Genomic DNA, 16956 nt, shown 5'->3' with positions numbered 1-16956 from the left:
CAGTATGCAAGGAATTCGCAGATGTTTTTGACACAAGCCTGGGAGAGTACAAGGGCCCTCCGATAACTTTAAGCTTGATCCTTCCGTAACGCTTATTAGGATCAAGCCCTGTAGAGTGCCATTTGCACTGAAACACAAAATTGACGCAGAGCTGGACAAGCTAGTCAGTCAGGGGGTACTACAGCCCGTAGATGGGGGTGAATGGGAAACTCCCATTGTCACGCCACTTAAGGCCAATGGAGAGGTCAGGATTTGTGCTGATTACAAGTGCCCCATTAACCAGGCACTACAGCAGCACGTGTACCCGGTGCCAGTTATTAGCCACATCTTGGCATCGCTGCAAGGGGGTACCGTGTTTGCTAAGTTAAATTTGGCACAGGCCTATCAGCAGTTACCTGTGGATGAGGCCACAGTGGCTGCTCAAACAATTGTGACACATGGGGGGGCTTTTAAAGTCAAATGCCTTCAATTCGGGGTTAGCATAGCCCCAGGAATCTTCCAGGGAGTTATGGAGCGCACACTCAAGGGCATTCTGGGGGTTTGCCCCTATTTTGACGATGTGCTCATTGCTGGTGAGTCCACTGAGGTGCTTGCAAGGAGGCTCAAAGCTGTCCTTCAACGGTTCTGCACAGCGGGACTCAAATTGAAAAGGAACAAGTGTAACATTGGGGTCCCTTCCATTGAGTTCCTGGGATTCTGTATTGATGCTGAAGGCATCCATCCTGCGGAGTCCAAGCTTAAGGCAATTCAGCTGGCAATTCCTGGGTCTCCTTAATTTTTACCATGCGTTCCTTCCTAACAAGGCCACGGTGGCAGAGCCATTACACTGGCTCTTAGACAAAAACACTCCATGGAAGTGGATCAAGCTTCATGAAAATAGTTTTAAGGCAGTAAAATCACTACTGTCCTCCAATTCGGTGCTTACGCACTTTAATGAAACATTGCGTGTGATGCATCCCCTTATGGGGTTGGGGCTGTTGTAAGCCATTTGTCTAGTGATAGGACTCAAGTCCCTATTGCCTGTTATTCAAGGACATTGTCCTCAGCTGAGTGCAATTTTGCTCAGATTGACAAAGAGGCCTTGGCCATTGTGGCCAGGGTGAAGAAATTCCATGATTACTTGTATGGCAGGAAATTCACAGTCTTCACTGACCACAAGCTACTGTTGGGGTTATTTACTACAGATAGGCAGACGCCTCAAATACTGTCCCCTAGAATGTTAAGATGGTCCATTTTTATGTCAGCCTGCAGCTACAGGCTGGTTTACAAACCCGGCAAAAACATGGGCCATGCAGATGGCCTTAGCAGGTTGCCATTTCCACAGGTAGATTCAGATCCGGCTCCAGCAGCTTGCATCTTGTCAATTCAGGATTTGCCTGAGTTTCCGCTCCATGCTGGTGATTTGGCTGCAGAAACTGCTGCAGACAAGGTTTTAAGCAGGGTGCTATCCTGGATTCACACCGGGTGGCTTGAAAATAGCCCTGGACCACAGTTCCAGAGCTATTTCACATTTAGACACGAGCTTTCAGCTTACAAAGGCTGCATCTTGTGGGGGTTATGTGCTCTTTGAGGTTATTGTCCCCAGTTCATTAAGTCACCGTATGCTTCAGTCTCTGCATGAGGGCCATCCGGGCATAGTCCAGATGAAGGCATTGACACGAAGCTACCTGTGGTGGGCAGGGTTAGATAAGGCTATTGAAGCTCAAGTACATGGTGTTACACGTGTGAACAGTCCAGACCAGAGATGCCACAGACCCCTGTCCACTGATGGGAGGAGACTCATACACCGTGGTCAAGGATTCACAATGACTTTGCTGGGCCCTTTCAGGGACAGCTGTTTTTGATAGTGGTCGACAGCCACTCTAAATGGTTGGAAGTAATTCCTATATCTACTATGACTACTGCTAGGACCATCCAGTTGCTTAGGAAGGTTTTTGCTACACACGGGCTGCCGGACGTCGTAGTCTCGGACAACGGGGCCCAGTTCACAGTGGCAGAATTTCAGGCCTTCTTGAGGACTAACCTCATAAGGCATGCAACATCAGCTCCCTTTCACCCCTCGACTAACGGGCAGGCTGAACACATGGTGCGCACAACAAAGGAGTCACTCAAGCATATTGTGACCTGGGATTGGCACCATAGGCTGTCTGATTTTGTGCTTTGCCAGCACACTACACCTTGCACAGCAACAGACAAGAGCCCAGCAGAGCTTCGCTGGGGGAGAAGGCTAATCACGAAACTGGATCGGTTACATCCTGACTGGGTTGTAGTAGACACCGCATGCCCAAAGGCTCCAAGGGGGTTGCAAGTGGGTGATGGGGTGTGGGCCCGGAACTTTGGTCATGGGAACTTGTGGGTGCCGGGTAAAATTGTCAAAATTTCAGGACCTCTTTCTTATGAGGTGGATGTGGGGGGCGAGTTGTTCGCCGCCATATTGATCAGCTGTGGAAGTGTTTTGCAGAATGGCCACTAAACGAGGATCTCATGGCAGGTCCGCAATTAGGGCTGGAAACCAGCAGCCAAACAGGGCAGTTCACACACTCTGAGGATTCAAGCAGTCAGTACAAAGGGGAGGTGGTTGTAGATGGACAAAGTCCGGGAGTGTTACCTCATTGGACTTTGGGTTGGGCCGACCAAGAATGGCCGGCCAAAGGGACTCGAGTCAATCTGACTCATGTGAACCTAAGAACCCAGGTCTACCCAGCCCAGCAGGCAACCTGGTAGACTGGAAGTTACTTGGATCTAGCGGGGAGGGGTGTAATGTATTGGGATTTTACTTGAACTGTTTCACATGTCTGTTTGAATGCTGCTTAAGGTTGCTCAATTGGTGTGTCTGTGTAACCGTCACTGACTAGCCAGACTTGCTGTCTCAAAGAAGATCATTGGATTATTTGGGGCGGGAATGGGTTCCTTTAAACCTATTGGCCGCCGCCTAGTGGCCAACCATATAAGTAGCTGCACAGAAGCCTCTGATTCAGTTCTGTTCCTGTTTGCTTCAATAAAGCAATGTTCCTGTTTGCAACCTCTCGTCTCGCTTACTGCCTACAAAGAACTTACTACACAACAATAAGCACAATAGCAACTTTCACTGTGCATGATCCTTATATCTTCTATAAGCTATGAAGTTCTATTTTTGAAGGTTGGGGATTTATTTAGAGCAGTCTATGAATGGGACTATTGCCCTTTTCCATTTGATGCTGTTGAAGTCGATTGCCACTTCTCATCTCTTTATTTTCATAAAAGTTTCAGTAGGGAAATCTGACTTTCATGCCATAGGTAGAAATTTGGTATTCAAGGGATAGACTCCAGAGAACTCCTAGACTAAAAACCTGAAAGCCGGTGTTAACAAGACAGGAGAAAGAGGCCCCACTATAGAGAAATTTCCTGACAATGAGAAGAATTACTCAGTAGAACGGCTTGCCTCTGAAAATTCTGGGTGCTTCATCACTGGAGATTTTGAAGAAGAGACTAGATAGCCATTTGTCCAGAATGGTATAGGACCTCCCCCTCAATCAGGGGGTTGGATTAGAAGACCCCCAAGGTCCCTTCTAACTCTGTTATTCTGTATTCTGTTATTCTCTTATATATATGCTTTGTTAACCAAATTTTGAGTGGAATGTGGAGCTAAGAGAAAGTTTTACTAGTATGCCTAGAGTAGGGGTAGGCAACCTTGGCTCTTTTATGACTCGTGAACTTCAATTCCCAGAATTCCCGAGCCTAACCCCTGCATCCAGTCAGATGGAGACTAAGTCTGACAGGCGAGTGGCTGCTTTGACACTGAAATCTGAAATCTCTTAATGGAGGCGGGTGGCGAGGGAAAGATGAGGGAGGGATTCATATACCTGCTGGCAAGTTAGGGCTGGCTGGGGGGCACTAGTAGTGAGTGGGTGAACCCTCTTCCTCCCTGGGGGAGGGGGCTCTTGGGGTCATACCAGGATGAGGAATGGGGGGGTACAATTTTCCTTATGGTCCATGACTCCCTTTGTTCCTCTTCTTCCCAGCAAAACGGCAGGCAGTTCCGTGGGTCAGCCAAGGAGGAGTGATTTCTGATGCTCCCTGCCAGCTTTCCACAAGCACAGTCAGTGGGGAAGCTGGCAGGAAGTCCTTCTGATGCTCTGTTTAGTTAGGAAATATCTCTGAAATGGTGACCCAACGATGACTGATTGTCTCTGTATGTGTGTGTACCTCAGATTATAATTCTTACAGTAATATATGATGCAACAAATTCTTACAAAGGCAACAGGCAATCAAATGTGAGCGTCTACAAGAGTGCTTTTTGTATTTTTGAATATAAAACATAGAAGGTCTGGCATGAAAAATAATGTCTCCCTGAGGAGAGAAGATGGATAAGACTATTGAAAAACTACCAATAAATGAATGTCTTGGCTTGTGGATCTCGTATTCAAGCCCAACAACTGTCTTCCATATATATTGACCTACAGTCCCATAATTCTGAACAAGGATCAGATGCTATGGGAATTGATGTCTATTTTATCTAAAGAATACCAGGTCATCAGAATCTGACTTAGACATAGTCATGCAATAGCCAGATATGACAGTGGTGTACTTTGGACTTTAAAATTAGTTGCAAAGATAGTTTAATCATTAATTATCATACTGTTAAAAGATATCCTAATAGAGTGATGTGAATCATTACATTGTCAAAAAATATTGCTTTTTTTAAAAAAAAAATCAAGAGGTATCTTTCAAAGAAATATGGCTTTCATTTGAATCAATTGTAACCCTTTTTTCATATTTTTTCTCCTGTGGCAGAATTTTAGTAGATAAAATGTTAGTAAATGTTAGCAGAGTTAGTAGAGAAAATGTTAAGCTACCAGTACATGTCAAATATATGATAGCTTGCATTATTTTTCACATTATTAAGTGTACCCCATCACAATGTTTCCACATTACATCAATATATTGTATCATTGTGCAGCACTTACAAGGTTTTTTCCTCAAAACTGAATATAAGAATTTTTTTAAAAAAATCCTGATTTTAGTTGAAAATAAGAGATCTTAACAGCTTCACTTTGCTCTGACAATAAGTTTAAACATATTGTAGTTCAGTATTAATTGAATATCAAAATATATTTCTAAGTCTTTTCCTTTCTTTTTTCTCCTTCTCTTTGCAGGGGCTTTGGAAAACAAGGGTTTCAATGCCAAGGTAAGATACAAATGGTTTTACAATGGTTTCTATTTCTGTTTTAATAATCAAATCTAGGTAATGTATGAACCGTACCTCAAGAAGGAATTAAGCATGTTAAAAGGAGGATATTAAATTATCTAAGAGGATGTGTATTGTTTAATCATTTATCTCATGAACTGTGAATCATGCACTGTTTCATTTCAGCAGAGTTTCCTAAAATTAAATGTCATGTAATCTGCATATAGAGAACTCTTTAATTTTTCATGAAATGAATCTTTGTGGTTTATTTTGGTAGAGAACATTTTTCTTGTCGGGAGCTGCTGTCTCTGTGTGGGTGTTTTGAAAAGTGGTTTCACTCTCTGTTGGGTTTCCTTTAATACTCCCTTCTACCTTTTCCCTCCATTACTAATCGGCATGAGTTTTATATTCAGCTGAACCTTTGGTCATTGATTTATAGTTTGTTTATTTTGTGGCACAGTATAAGAGAAAACAAACTGTTTCAAAGCAGTGTCGGCGGTTGCTTGCAGTGAAGTCTTTTAAATCTTGGGATGGAGAAGAAATCCATCTCTGTAAACTGCATTATTAACGTATTAAGTCATAACGTGTACTCAACAAAGCTGAAGCATATGCTTTGAAAATGAATACGAAAACTAACTTGCCACACATCAGACTTAAAAATTCATCTACCACAGCCTTGCTGGAGCAGTGGGCTAATGCCTCCTTAAGTAACACCAGCTGCCTGCAATTAGTGCAGGTTCGCGTCCCACCAGGCTCAAGGTTGACTCAGCCTTCCATCCTTCCGAGGTAGGTAAAATGAGGACCCAGATTGTTGGGGGCAATAAGCTGACTTTGTAATAATGACGCTTGGGGGGCCCCGAAAGCCCTAACAAGCAGGCATATACATAGAATGAAGGCTACTGCTAAGCTTGTAAGCCGCCCTGAGTCTTCGGAGAAGGGCGGGATATAAATAGAATTAAAATAAAAAAATAATAAAAATCCATGCCAGATCTCAGCAGCCCTCAAAGGACTTGCACAGAAGACTTATTCAGCTATTTCATTTTCTCTTGCCTGGAGATTTTATGGATTGAAACTAGAAATGTCTGCCTTTGAAATATGTGCCTTGGCCTCTTTCCTGATGCCTGTAACTTTATCATGGATATCCTTTCCCTGAGATGCCGATGGAGCATTAATGTACTATTAAAATCTCTAAGCAATATTCTTCCTGTTTATAGTTTAATATTGTTATTGAATGTTGATTGTATAAGTTAGTGTTTTACCATGGAAACCGTTTGTATTAGCTAGATGAATGAAGCAGCATTTAGTCAGATAATTTCATCCTGTCAGAGAGCAACTGATGGTAACAGTTGAAGATTGCTACGTGATACCTATAAGATTTTTTTTAAAGCCTTTGCCCTGTGGTTGTCTGATCTGATTATCGACTTGATAAACACTGTTGGCATGAACCTTTGCAGAGGTCATGACCACCACACCACAAAAACTATATTTAACGATTGTGAAATTTGAGCCACGAGATCTGATTTTAGAGAGATACTGAAAAGGAACAGGACATTAAATTACAGTCTCTTACAGCTGATAGCTAGCAATATATTGTTCAATCTTGTCACACTAACAAAAGAGATGGTTTCTCTTATATTAAATGTTCAAAAGGTAGAGAAATGTGGTGCCACTTTGTGAGAACTGGAATGTTCCCAGTTCAAATAGTTCCTTTGTTGCCTTAAATGACCTCCTGGTCATGTTACCATCTCGAGAAGGAGATTCAGAGAGTTCATGACTTAACCATTCCTTTAGTGACTGTCCAAAGTTGCAGTGGCACTGAAAAAGTGACTTATGAGTCACGTATAAGTTTTCACACTTACCACTATTGCAGCATCTCCGTGATCATGTTATCAAAATTCATCCATTCAAAGTTACAGCAGTGTTGAAAGAAGGGATTCATGAATATTTTTCAAACTTATGATTGTTGCAGCATCCCCATGGTCACGTGATCCCCTTTTGTGACTTTCTGGCAAGCAAAGTCAATAGGCAAGCCAGATTCACTTAATAACATTCACTAATTTAACAACTGCAGTGATTCACTTAACAACTGTGGCAAGAAAGCTTGTAAAATGGGGCAAAATTCATTTAACAATTGTCTTGCTTAGCAACAAAAATTTTGGGCTCAATTGTGGTCATAAACCGAGGAGTACTGTACATTTTCTTTGGAGCAGTTTGTCAGAATTGGTATGAATTTATTCCAAGTGCTATACTAGTGCTAGGTTTTACACCCTGTTCCGAGTACAGATATTCATGGTCCACTAGAAAGCTAATGTTATACAGTAGTTCAGCTGTTGAATTAGGACGAGGAAGATCCAAGTTTTGATCCATCCCTAACCATGGAGATTCACTGGTTCCCTTTGGCCTAGGTACACTTTCTCAGTTCAATGTTATTACCAAGAAAAAAATATGTGCTTGTGTGCATTTGAGCACTTGAATGAAATGTGGGATATACATTTAATCAAATAAATAAAATGATTTCCAAGAGAAGGTTCTTCAGTACAAACTTTCTAATGAAACCATGCAGTTGGGCATGTCTGTTGATTTCTCCATTGTCATGAACTTCATTTCAGTCACTTTGAACCTTTGGATTGTAAATATTAAATTTGTAAATATGGCCTTTAAACTCTGGAGGCATCTGATCTCAAACACAGAAAACAACTCCATTGGAACCTGTGCTTCAGTCAGGAAGCGATTGGCAAAATATAAGCAATGCAAACATCCAGCGTGAAAGCCAAGCTACTGTCAAAAGAAAAATTATCAGGTACAGTCAGGGCTTTTTTTCTCATAGAACGCTCAGAACGGAGTTCCGGCACCTTTTTTGGATGGAACCTTGTAGGGTAGGCAAGGCAGGTTGTATGACATGTGTGAGTTCTGGCACCTTTTTCTTTTACAAAAAAAGCACTGGGTACAGTCCAAGCTGGGAATAAACAAAATGGAGGCTGCTTAGGAAAGAAGGTTCAGTTTATTTAGTTGCTAGAAACTTCAGTGACACAGCATGTTTCTGGGGTATTTGACAAAATGGAGCTGGGAGTGGTGGGTTTTTATATCTTCTTTGGGCTTTGTATTTGAGGTTCTTCCTGTTCCTGTGACATGTATTTGACCTGAGCTTGAGTGTGCTCTTTTGGTATTCTAATGGTGGTGGTGGGGTTAATCCTATTATGTCCTAAAGATCAGGCCCTGCTTCTCTGGGGCTGTGGCTGAAGGCATTTTACTTATGAATAGGTGGCCCAGTCTTTCTGACTAGGATTATCAAATCTGCATTTCTACAGAGCTGGCCTACTCAGTTTCTGCCTGGGGAAACTTGGGCAGAAAAGCCATTTAAGATTTTTTTTCCTCCATTATTCCTTTGGGGAAATATAATTGTTAAATAGTGGGTTCTTTGGTGCAGGAATGACGACACGAGGCTGAGTACAGGATAACTCATACTTCATTTCTTACTAGAACTGTACTGAAGCATGGGCTGCAACCAGCTGCAATATATAGTCTAGCCCCTAGGCGGCAGCCAATAGGTTTGAACCCACTCTTGCCACCTAGGGCTAGCCAATTGCAGGACAGGAGACAGTCTGGGTTGCTGGAGAGCTGTTAGCTGCTCCAGCAACCCATGTGGTGTATCACCAAAACCCAGTACATAACACCCCTCCCCTCTTAGATCAAACTATGACAACCACAATTAGTCTTGACAGTTGCCAAGACTTATTAATCAACGCACACACAATAAAGTGGTAAATAATAAAAAATAATAAAATAATATAATCACTGTGGACTACAATGAGATTAAACAACGTCTCAATGATCAGGCTTCCATTTGCAGTAATAGGCAGTTACACAAACACTAGTTTCTGTAGTTTAGTGGCAACAAGTTTTACAACAATATACATCACTTTATTTTACAATGTAATCTGTGAGGTACGAAGGAAGCTTGTGTGGCCTAGAGGAACGTCTTGGAGTTCCCATCACTTTGTGGTCTACCAGCTTACCCAGTGGGCTGGGTAGATTTGTGTCCCTTTGTGCTCCTGAGTCAAGGGGATTTGAAACACTCTGGCTGGCCTCACCCAGTTGGCCCACCCCAGAGTCAGTCTGTTCGGCAGAGTAGGCACAGCGGTTGCTGAAGTTCGGTTGGCTCGCTTCGTCAGGGGGTCCATGCTGCACTCCCGTGCTCACCGGTTCTCCCTCTGGTTCCGTCTCCGCTGAGAAGGAAGAGTCCTGGTAGTCCAAGTGAGGGCTGGCTTGGCCGCAAGTTTGAGGACCTTGAGAGGGACTTATTATGCAGTCCTCGCTTAGTGGCCATTCTGGAAACCTTTTCCTGAGCTGATCAATGTGTCTTCTGACAACTCGCCCTCCCTCCAACCCCACTTCATAAGATAGGGGTCTGGATGCCTTGGTGATTTGCGAAGCCTCTGCAAAACAGCCCTGAGCCTACTGGCCAACACTTCTGGGGATTCTCCAGCAATAAGAACATCATCAAAATAAGGGCAGACGCCCTGGATACCCTTAAGTGTACGTTCCACAATCCCTTGGAAAATACCCGGTGCAACACTGACTCCAAACTGTAAGCGTTTGACTTTGAATGCCCCTCTGTGAGTCACAATCAGTTGAGCCGCAGCTGTGGCCTCATCAACCGGCAATTGCTGATAGGCCTGTGCTAAATCACATTTAGCAAAAATAGTTCCCCCTTGCAAAGAGGCTAAAATATGGTTGACCACTGGAACCAGATAAGCATGCTGCTTGAGGGCCTTATTTAATGTGCATTTATAATTAGCACAAATGCGAATTTCCCCGTTGGCCTTAAGTGGAGTGACAATAGGAGTTTCCCACTCCCCACCATCAACAGGCTGTAACACGCCCTGTTCTACAAGCTTATCAATTTTGGAATCAATTTTATGTTTTAAGGCAAAGGGGACCCTGCGAGGTTTAACCCTGATTGGGACAATGTTGGGGTCTAACTTAAAAGAAATAGGCGGGCCTGTGTATGTCCCTAGGGTTGAATCAAAAACATCCGTGTATTCTTTGCACACTGACATGAGGTCTGCAGTTTTGTGTCCGGATTATGCCAGTAATCTGAATACCTAAGGCATCAAACCAATCAAGTCCAATGAGACTTGTTCTCTTCCCCCCCTACTACATCCAGGTGCCCCCAAAACCCTTTAAATTTTACCAATACAGTGGCTTCACCCTTAACTTTAATGTGAGCATTTTGAAAATCCGTTAAAACGATATCTGAGGGTCTTAGTTTGGCCCAATTGTTACTGCACCTACACACGAAGTTGAATGTGTCTTGCGAAATGATTGAGACTGCAGAGCCGGAGTCCAATTCCATCTTACATGGAACACCTTGTAACTCTACCAAGAGGTTAATTTTGGGTTTGAGAGGGCGTCGAGCCCCGGTGCGGCATACGCTTCTACAGCTTCTGAAGAATCCCACACTAACTGGACCCTGGGCCTCAGTACCTCTCCTAGTCGGTTCTTCCGACTGGTGTTTGGGTGACCGGTCTCTCTGGCGGGCTCTGCAAACCACCGTGATGTGGCCTGTTCTTCCACAAGCTCTACACGTGGCCGAACGAAATCTGCAATTGGCACAAATATGGTTGCCGCGCACCCCTTACATCTCTGTAAGAGAACTGTCTTGTAACTGTCCTCTCGCTGGTGGCTGTTGCGGTGTTGCGCATTGGGTTGCTTTTGGAGTTGGTTGATTTCAGGTTCTTCTTCCTCTGACGATTCTCCGGTACATTTGGCGACCTCAAGGTGGACCGATTCTTCTACTTTTGAAGGTTGGGTGGGCTGAACTGTCTGTACTGCGTTCCTGGTGGCTTCGTCGGCCATCACCTCGTCCTGTGCTTTAGAAAACGTTAAGTTGGGTCTAGCGAATAGTCTCTGCTGAAGCATTCTGTCCTGAAGGCCACAGACGAGCTGGTCTCTTAGTCGTTCTTTTAAATTTGAGAACTTGCATAGGCGTGCGGCCTTTCTTAGGCCCGCAATGAACTCCGAACCTGTCTCCCTGGGTAGTTGCACTCTTTGGTCGAATTTGAATCTCCACGCCATCTCCGACATCTTGGGCTGGAAGTGCCCAGTTAGCTTCTTTTTTAGATCTGTGTAGGAGACCGCTTTGATGGGTGTCGGCGTGAAAAGATTCTCGGCCAAATCAAAGGTTGCTGGGCCGCACACGCAAAGCAGTGTTGCAGCCTTCAGTCCTTCTTCCGTGATCTGATTGGCTCTGAGATAGTTTTCTACTTGCGAAAGGCTATTCCTCCGGATGTTTCACATCAAATTTTCTTAATTTGCCGACCTTTGGCATTCTTCACTCTGGTTCCTGCGATCTTCGGATCCTGCTTCAAGGCTCAGAAAATGCGTCCACTGAGCACGAGGCCGCTAGTGTAGCTTGCTAGCCGGCCTTGAGAGGGGGGGGGAAATGCCTCTTCCCTCCGGTGTGTGCTGCCTACCTCTCGAGGACTTCAGCTCTAATCAACGAAGCAGGATCCCATCCTCGTCGCCACTGTTAAATAGTGGGTTCTTTGGTGCAGGAATGACGACACGAGGCTGAGTACAGGATAACTCATACTTTATTTCTTGCTAGAACTATACTGAAGCATGGGCTGCAACCAGCCGCAATATATAGTCTAGCCCCTAGGCGGCAGCCAATAGGTTTGAACCCACTCTTGCCACCTAGGGCTAGCCAATTGCAGGACAGGAGACAGTTAGTCTGGTTTGCTGGAGAGCCGTTAGCTGCTCCAGCAACCCATGTGGTGTATCACCAAAACCCAGTACATAACAATAATATTCTGCCTTTTTTAATATTCCCCCAAATATTTCCTTTTTTGGAGGGTTGGGATGCTGACTTCTTACACTACTATAGGGATTTATTTCTTTATACTTGCTCCTTTGCCTGCTCCTAAGTGCTGCATTAACTTCTTTGGATTAGGCTGGTTTTCTTTTCTGAGACTGCCAGGTATGTTGCAGAATTTGCAGAGGTTTAGGCCAATTTGGTCAACAGCTGTGATCGATTAATTTGAGGTTGTATTCTTGTGAACGGACTGATAACAAATGCTTTAATTTTGCATCTCACAATGTCTCTTGTCTCAACATGTGCCCCTTGAGTGCTTGAATGAAATGTGGGATATAAATAAGTACATAAATGTACATTTGAGTATATTTTATCAAATAAATAACATGATTTCCAAGAGGAAGGTTCTTTAGCACAAACATTCTAATAATGGGCATGTCTATTCATTTCTCCATTGTCATGAACTTCAGTCACTTTGAACCTTTGGGTTGTAAATATTAAATTTGTAAACATGGCCTTTAAACTCTGGAGGCATCTGATCTCAAACACAGAAAACAACTCCATTGGAGCCTGTGCTTCAGTCAGGAAGCAATTGGCGAAATATAAGCAATGCAGACATCCAGCATTAATTCCAAACCACTATTGGGATTTATTTTCTTTATACTTGCTCCTTTGCCTGCTCCTAATAGTGCTGCATTAACTTCTTTGAATTAGGCTGGGATTTTTTCTGAGACTGCCAGATGTGTTGCAGAATTTATTTATTTATTTAAATTTAAATTTGTATACCGCCCTTCTCCCGAAGGACTAAACTTTGCAAAAGTTTAGGCCAATTTGGTCAACAGCTATGATCAATTAATTTGAGGTTCTATTCTTGCGAATGGACTGACAACAAATGCTCTAATTTTGCATCTCCCAATATTTCTTGTCTGAAGAATTTCCTTTTTCTTTTCCTGCAACACAGTCCTTTTTCTGGAACAGTTTTTGACAATCTGGTGGTTCTTTTCTTTTATCTTTGATAGGTTGGGCTTTAATTCCCCTCTTAGCAAGTTTGGCATTGAAGATAACTGGAGGGCCCTAAGTAGAAAAATGGTGCTAGAGGCTGTAGTAGTAGCATTCTGAACTTGGATAACCAGTTAAGGAAATACTTTAATTACACAGCTGGCAATTGACTAAATTGCCCTGGCAATTGGTTACCTCCTTCAGTGATCTACAATTGAAATACAAACATGCTGTCAATCTCACATTTATGTGTGAACTTTCAAATGCTTTATTTTCAATATATAACATCCTTTTGCATGAATTATTTTATTGATACCACTGGAAAATTTGGGGATGTGGGCACAGGTAGTTTAAAATGTTGGTAATTTGATTTATGTCATGTATTCTTTTTTTACATATACCTAACTAATGTGCATTGGGGAAGGGAACAGAGTCATTATAGGTGACGTGTATTTAGTTAGAAGGAACGTTATGGCTGCCTTGGCTTGGAATCTAAATTATCATAAACAAAACTCTGTTGATTGGATATTTCCTTTGCAAGTAGAGAAGAGTGGCCTATTTATGAATATTCTTCCTGTATTGTTAGAGGATCTTCAGAAAAGGATGTTGTGCTCTAACTGAGCCATGTTGTGGATTTAGGGAATCTTTCTATTTATAAAATGGCAACAAGGATCCAGACACTTCAGTGTAATTTCCCCCCTAAACCGTGCCATTTCTTGCTATATTTAGGCAGCTCCAAGAGATTTTCAAGCAAAAGTAAATATTTTCAAATGAAAATCCTATTTATTGAAATCACACCAGCCATTTAAAGGGCACAAGTTAAAAGAAATTCAGTAGTGATTATGTGGCACTGACTGTTAATGAAAGAGAGAGAGAGAAAAAAAGGGGGGGGGAAATATGTGGCCTGATAAGCTGGGAAATTAAATTGAATGCATGGAAGATTGTCCAGCCATCGTATCCTTCTCAGTCCTACTTTGCTTGTAGCTGAAAAACTACTGGTTTTCATTACAGCGCTGTTATAATGTAACAGTTACTGACAAGTTTTTTCCTAGTTGTCAAACTGTCCAGAAGGTTTCCTTCTTGGAAACATATGTAGACTTGCAGCTGTAGTGAAGGCAGTGTGAGATGGTAAGATGAGGTCAGTGTGAGGTGATACTACTTGAAATAGCAACAAGCAAGAGATAGTTGACTTATAAAACCAAGCATATCAAACATTTATCCAGCACTTTACAGCGTCCAGAGCATTGCAGTTATATCATTTCTGTAACTTTTACAGCAGTTAGGTATGTTGTTAAAAATGTCCATAGTACTTGAACACTAGAATGGACAAGCTAGCATTTCTAAAATGTTTGGGACTACAAGCCCAGGCAGTGCATTGTGGGAATTGTAGTCCAATATATTTGGAAGATGTACATGTTGCTGATTCCTATGGCAGTGCCTTTGTAATTTGTAAATGTAAAAATGCCTTGGGTAGAAGGGTAATCAATCAATTTTTCCTACAGAAAATATAATTTTGTTACTGTACTTTGTGACTCTGGGCAGGGAAAAAAATGATTTGAAGATATTTTTTGGAAATGGAATTTAAGTACAGTTTTCATGTTCCCTAAAAATTCTGTAAACATTGTCAGAAATTTAGAAATAGGTGATAAATATTTAAGAGATATTGAAGTTGTGGATAATCTTAGCCCTCTCCTTGATTAAGAGAGGCATCCCAAAGAGCTGATCCACTCACCGGCTTCTCTTTTTCATCACAGCCATTGAATCTGCTCTTGCATCTTCAATCTGCCTCTATTTCCCAGAGGTCCCAATGATATGCTGCGTTTATCAATGATTTTCCTCATAATGACTTAAGAAATAAATATCTGCTTTGGTGTTACGGAATATGATCAAATCATTATTCTCAAGTTTTAAATAAAATTTAATCTTTAAAATATAATTCTGAAAAAGAATGTGTATTTTCTCTGAAACAGTAGTTCAATAACATTTACCTAATGGCGATTTAAGTAATGAAAATTGCATCTTTCCCGGGAGAGGTTTAAATCAAATCTGTGTGATGGCTATGTAATTTTCCTTGCTTATTTTGAGATTTTTTTGTCCAGTGAGACTTCTGTTATTTGGCTGCTTAAGGCAGCCAGAGTTGTTTTCTGTCTCAACTTCTATTTTGGAAAAGGAAGATGGTAAAAGGGTTGAAGCTGTGTTAAGAGTACTTGAGCAAGAAGGAGCAGCATATATTCTGGATTGTGTAAGAATGGGATAGCTGCCCTAGATCTGGGCTTTTCAACCTTTTCACCCATTGTACCACTTTTAGGATATGGCAACATCCGAGTACCACCAGTCGCCTAGCAAGGTGTCGAAAACTTGATGACCAAAAAAAAAAAAAAAAAAAAAAGGAAAAAAGTGATGAAGTACAGGTAGACCTTGACTTACAACAGTTTGCTTAGTGACTGTTTGAAGTTACAATGGCACTGAAAAAAGTGCCCCCAAGCCACAGCCAAGCAAGACACCTGCCTGCCCGCCCGGCGGCGCTCTTCCTCCTGTCTGAGGTTTTCATTGTTGTGAGCATTTCTGTTGAGGATTGGCAGTGGGGGTGGGGTGGGAGGTGTTTGGTTTTTATTCCCCCATCTGCTGGGTGATTGCAGCAGGTTTTGGTCACTTCACATGACCTGGGACACTGTGACCATCATAAATATGAATCAATTGCCAAGCATCTGAATGTAAATCACAAGACCCTGGGGATCCTGCAACATTCCACCTGATCAGCGCTTCGTCTGGGCTCAGCAGAAGCACCAGGATCAGCGCCAAGCTCCAGCTGGAGCCTGTTGCTGATCCTGGCGCTTCCGCTGAGCCCTGACAGCCCTGCAGCTCCAGCCGTCTCTCGCTCAGGCTTGTGCGGTGCTGCCACCAGTTCAGCTCATTCCCCTCCCCCGCTACCACTTTTCTAGGATGGTCGCGTACCACCTGCCAGGTGCCAATGTACCACAGGTGGTACCTGTACCACTGGTTGAAAAGCCATGCCCTAGATGCATAAGTAAGAGGGAAATTGAACCTTGGCCCTGTGTGTTGAAGGACTACTGCTAGGCTGCAAAATCCTTCTTCCCCTTCTTCTCTTCAATATTTTATTTGTATTAACAATCAGCGTAATAGATGTGATTGAATTGCTATGCTATGAATTTCTATGAAGCACTGCAGCTAAAAGGGCAAGATTTTTGAAATGATATCTTCATACCATATTATTCATTTAAAAATCACTCTGGACATGTGAGCAGGTGAATCTAAAGATTCAAAATATTGTCAGCTTGGAAGAACTCATATAAGTATATAATAACTTTTCATCATATCCTTGGCCTTTTCTTTACATTTGTAAATTTGAACACTGCAAGCATAATTTAATGACTGTCTCCATTTCTGTCATTGCTTGCGTTATTGCTGTGCAGCAAAGGCCTGATTTAAGGACAAGGTATATTTCAGGACACTGGAACTATGCAGTGGGTTTGAAAATTCATAAGTGAATACAGTTGTTTTAATCTTTTGAAAAGAAGCTTAATTTCTTCTGTTGGAGAAGATTTGAATAATAGGAATAATCATGCAGGTCTTGTAAATTGCAAATATTTTGATGAGCTCAATCCTCATGTAGTCTCATGGACTGGAATCCAAAGGACCAGCTCTGGAATATTTTTTTTGCCACAACCAAGAATCCAGTTTTGGAGAATGTAGGGGACTTCTCTGAATAAGGGGATGTTGGAAGATGTAGTCAGGAATCAGCCATTTATCACCTACAGTTTCCTCTGATCTGTTTGTGCCTTTAGATCTTGGCCATAATTCTGTTTTTTGCTTCTCACCACAGTAAGACAATTTTAGTGGCTTCTTATTTTCTGTTTTGATTGGATATATATCATTAAGCATTTCTGTTTTGCATTACACTATATAACTTGGTAAAACCTTAGCAGCCTTTTATCCCATATAAAACAGTGAC

General features: G+C 42.3%; 1 protein-coding gene across 1 annotated transcript in view; it reads left to right on the top strand.

Annotated features, from left to right (window-relative positions):
* The window catches only part of PRKCA (protein kinase C alpha), a 255726-nt gene that overhangs the window by 12920 nt on the left and 225850 nt on the right, over positions 1–16956 (top strand). The window contains exon 2 of the mRNA XM_081319564.1: positions 5136–5167. Within this exon, the coding sequence (XP_081175690.1) occupies positions 5136–5167 (32 nt within the window). The remainder of the gene's footprint in view (positions 1–5135; positions 5168–16956) is intronic.

Source organism: Vipera berus (genome assembly GCF_964194415.1).
Source record: "Vipera berus genome assembly, chromosome: 2".
Taxonomy (NCBI): Eukaryota; Metazoa; Chordata; class Lepidosauria; order Squamata; family Viperidae; genus Vipera; species Vipera berus.
The sequence above is the reverse complement of the archived record's forward strand: the minus strand, read 5'-3'. Positions and strand labels throughout refer to the sequence as shown.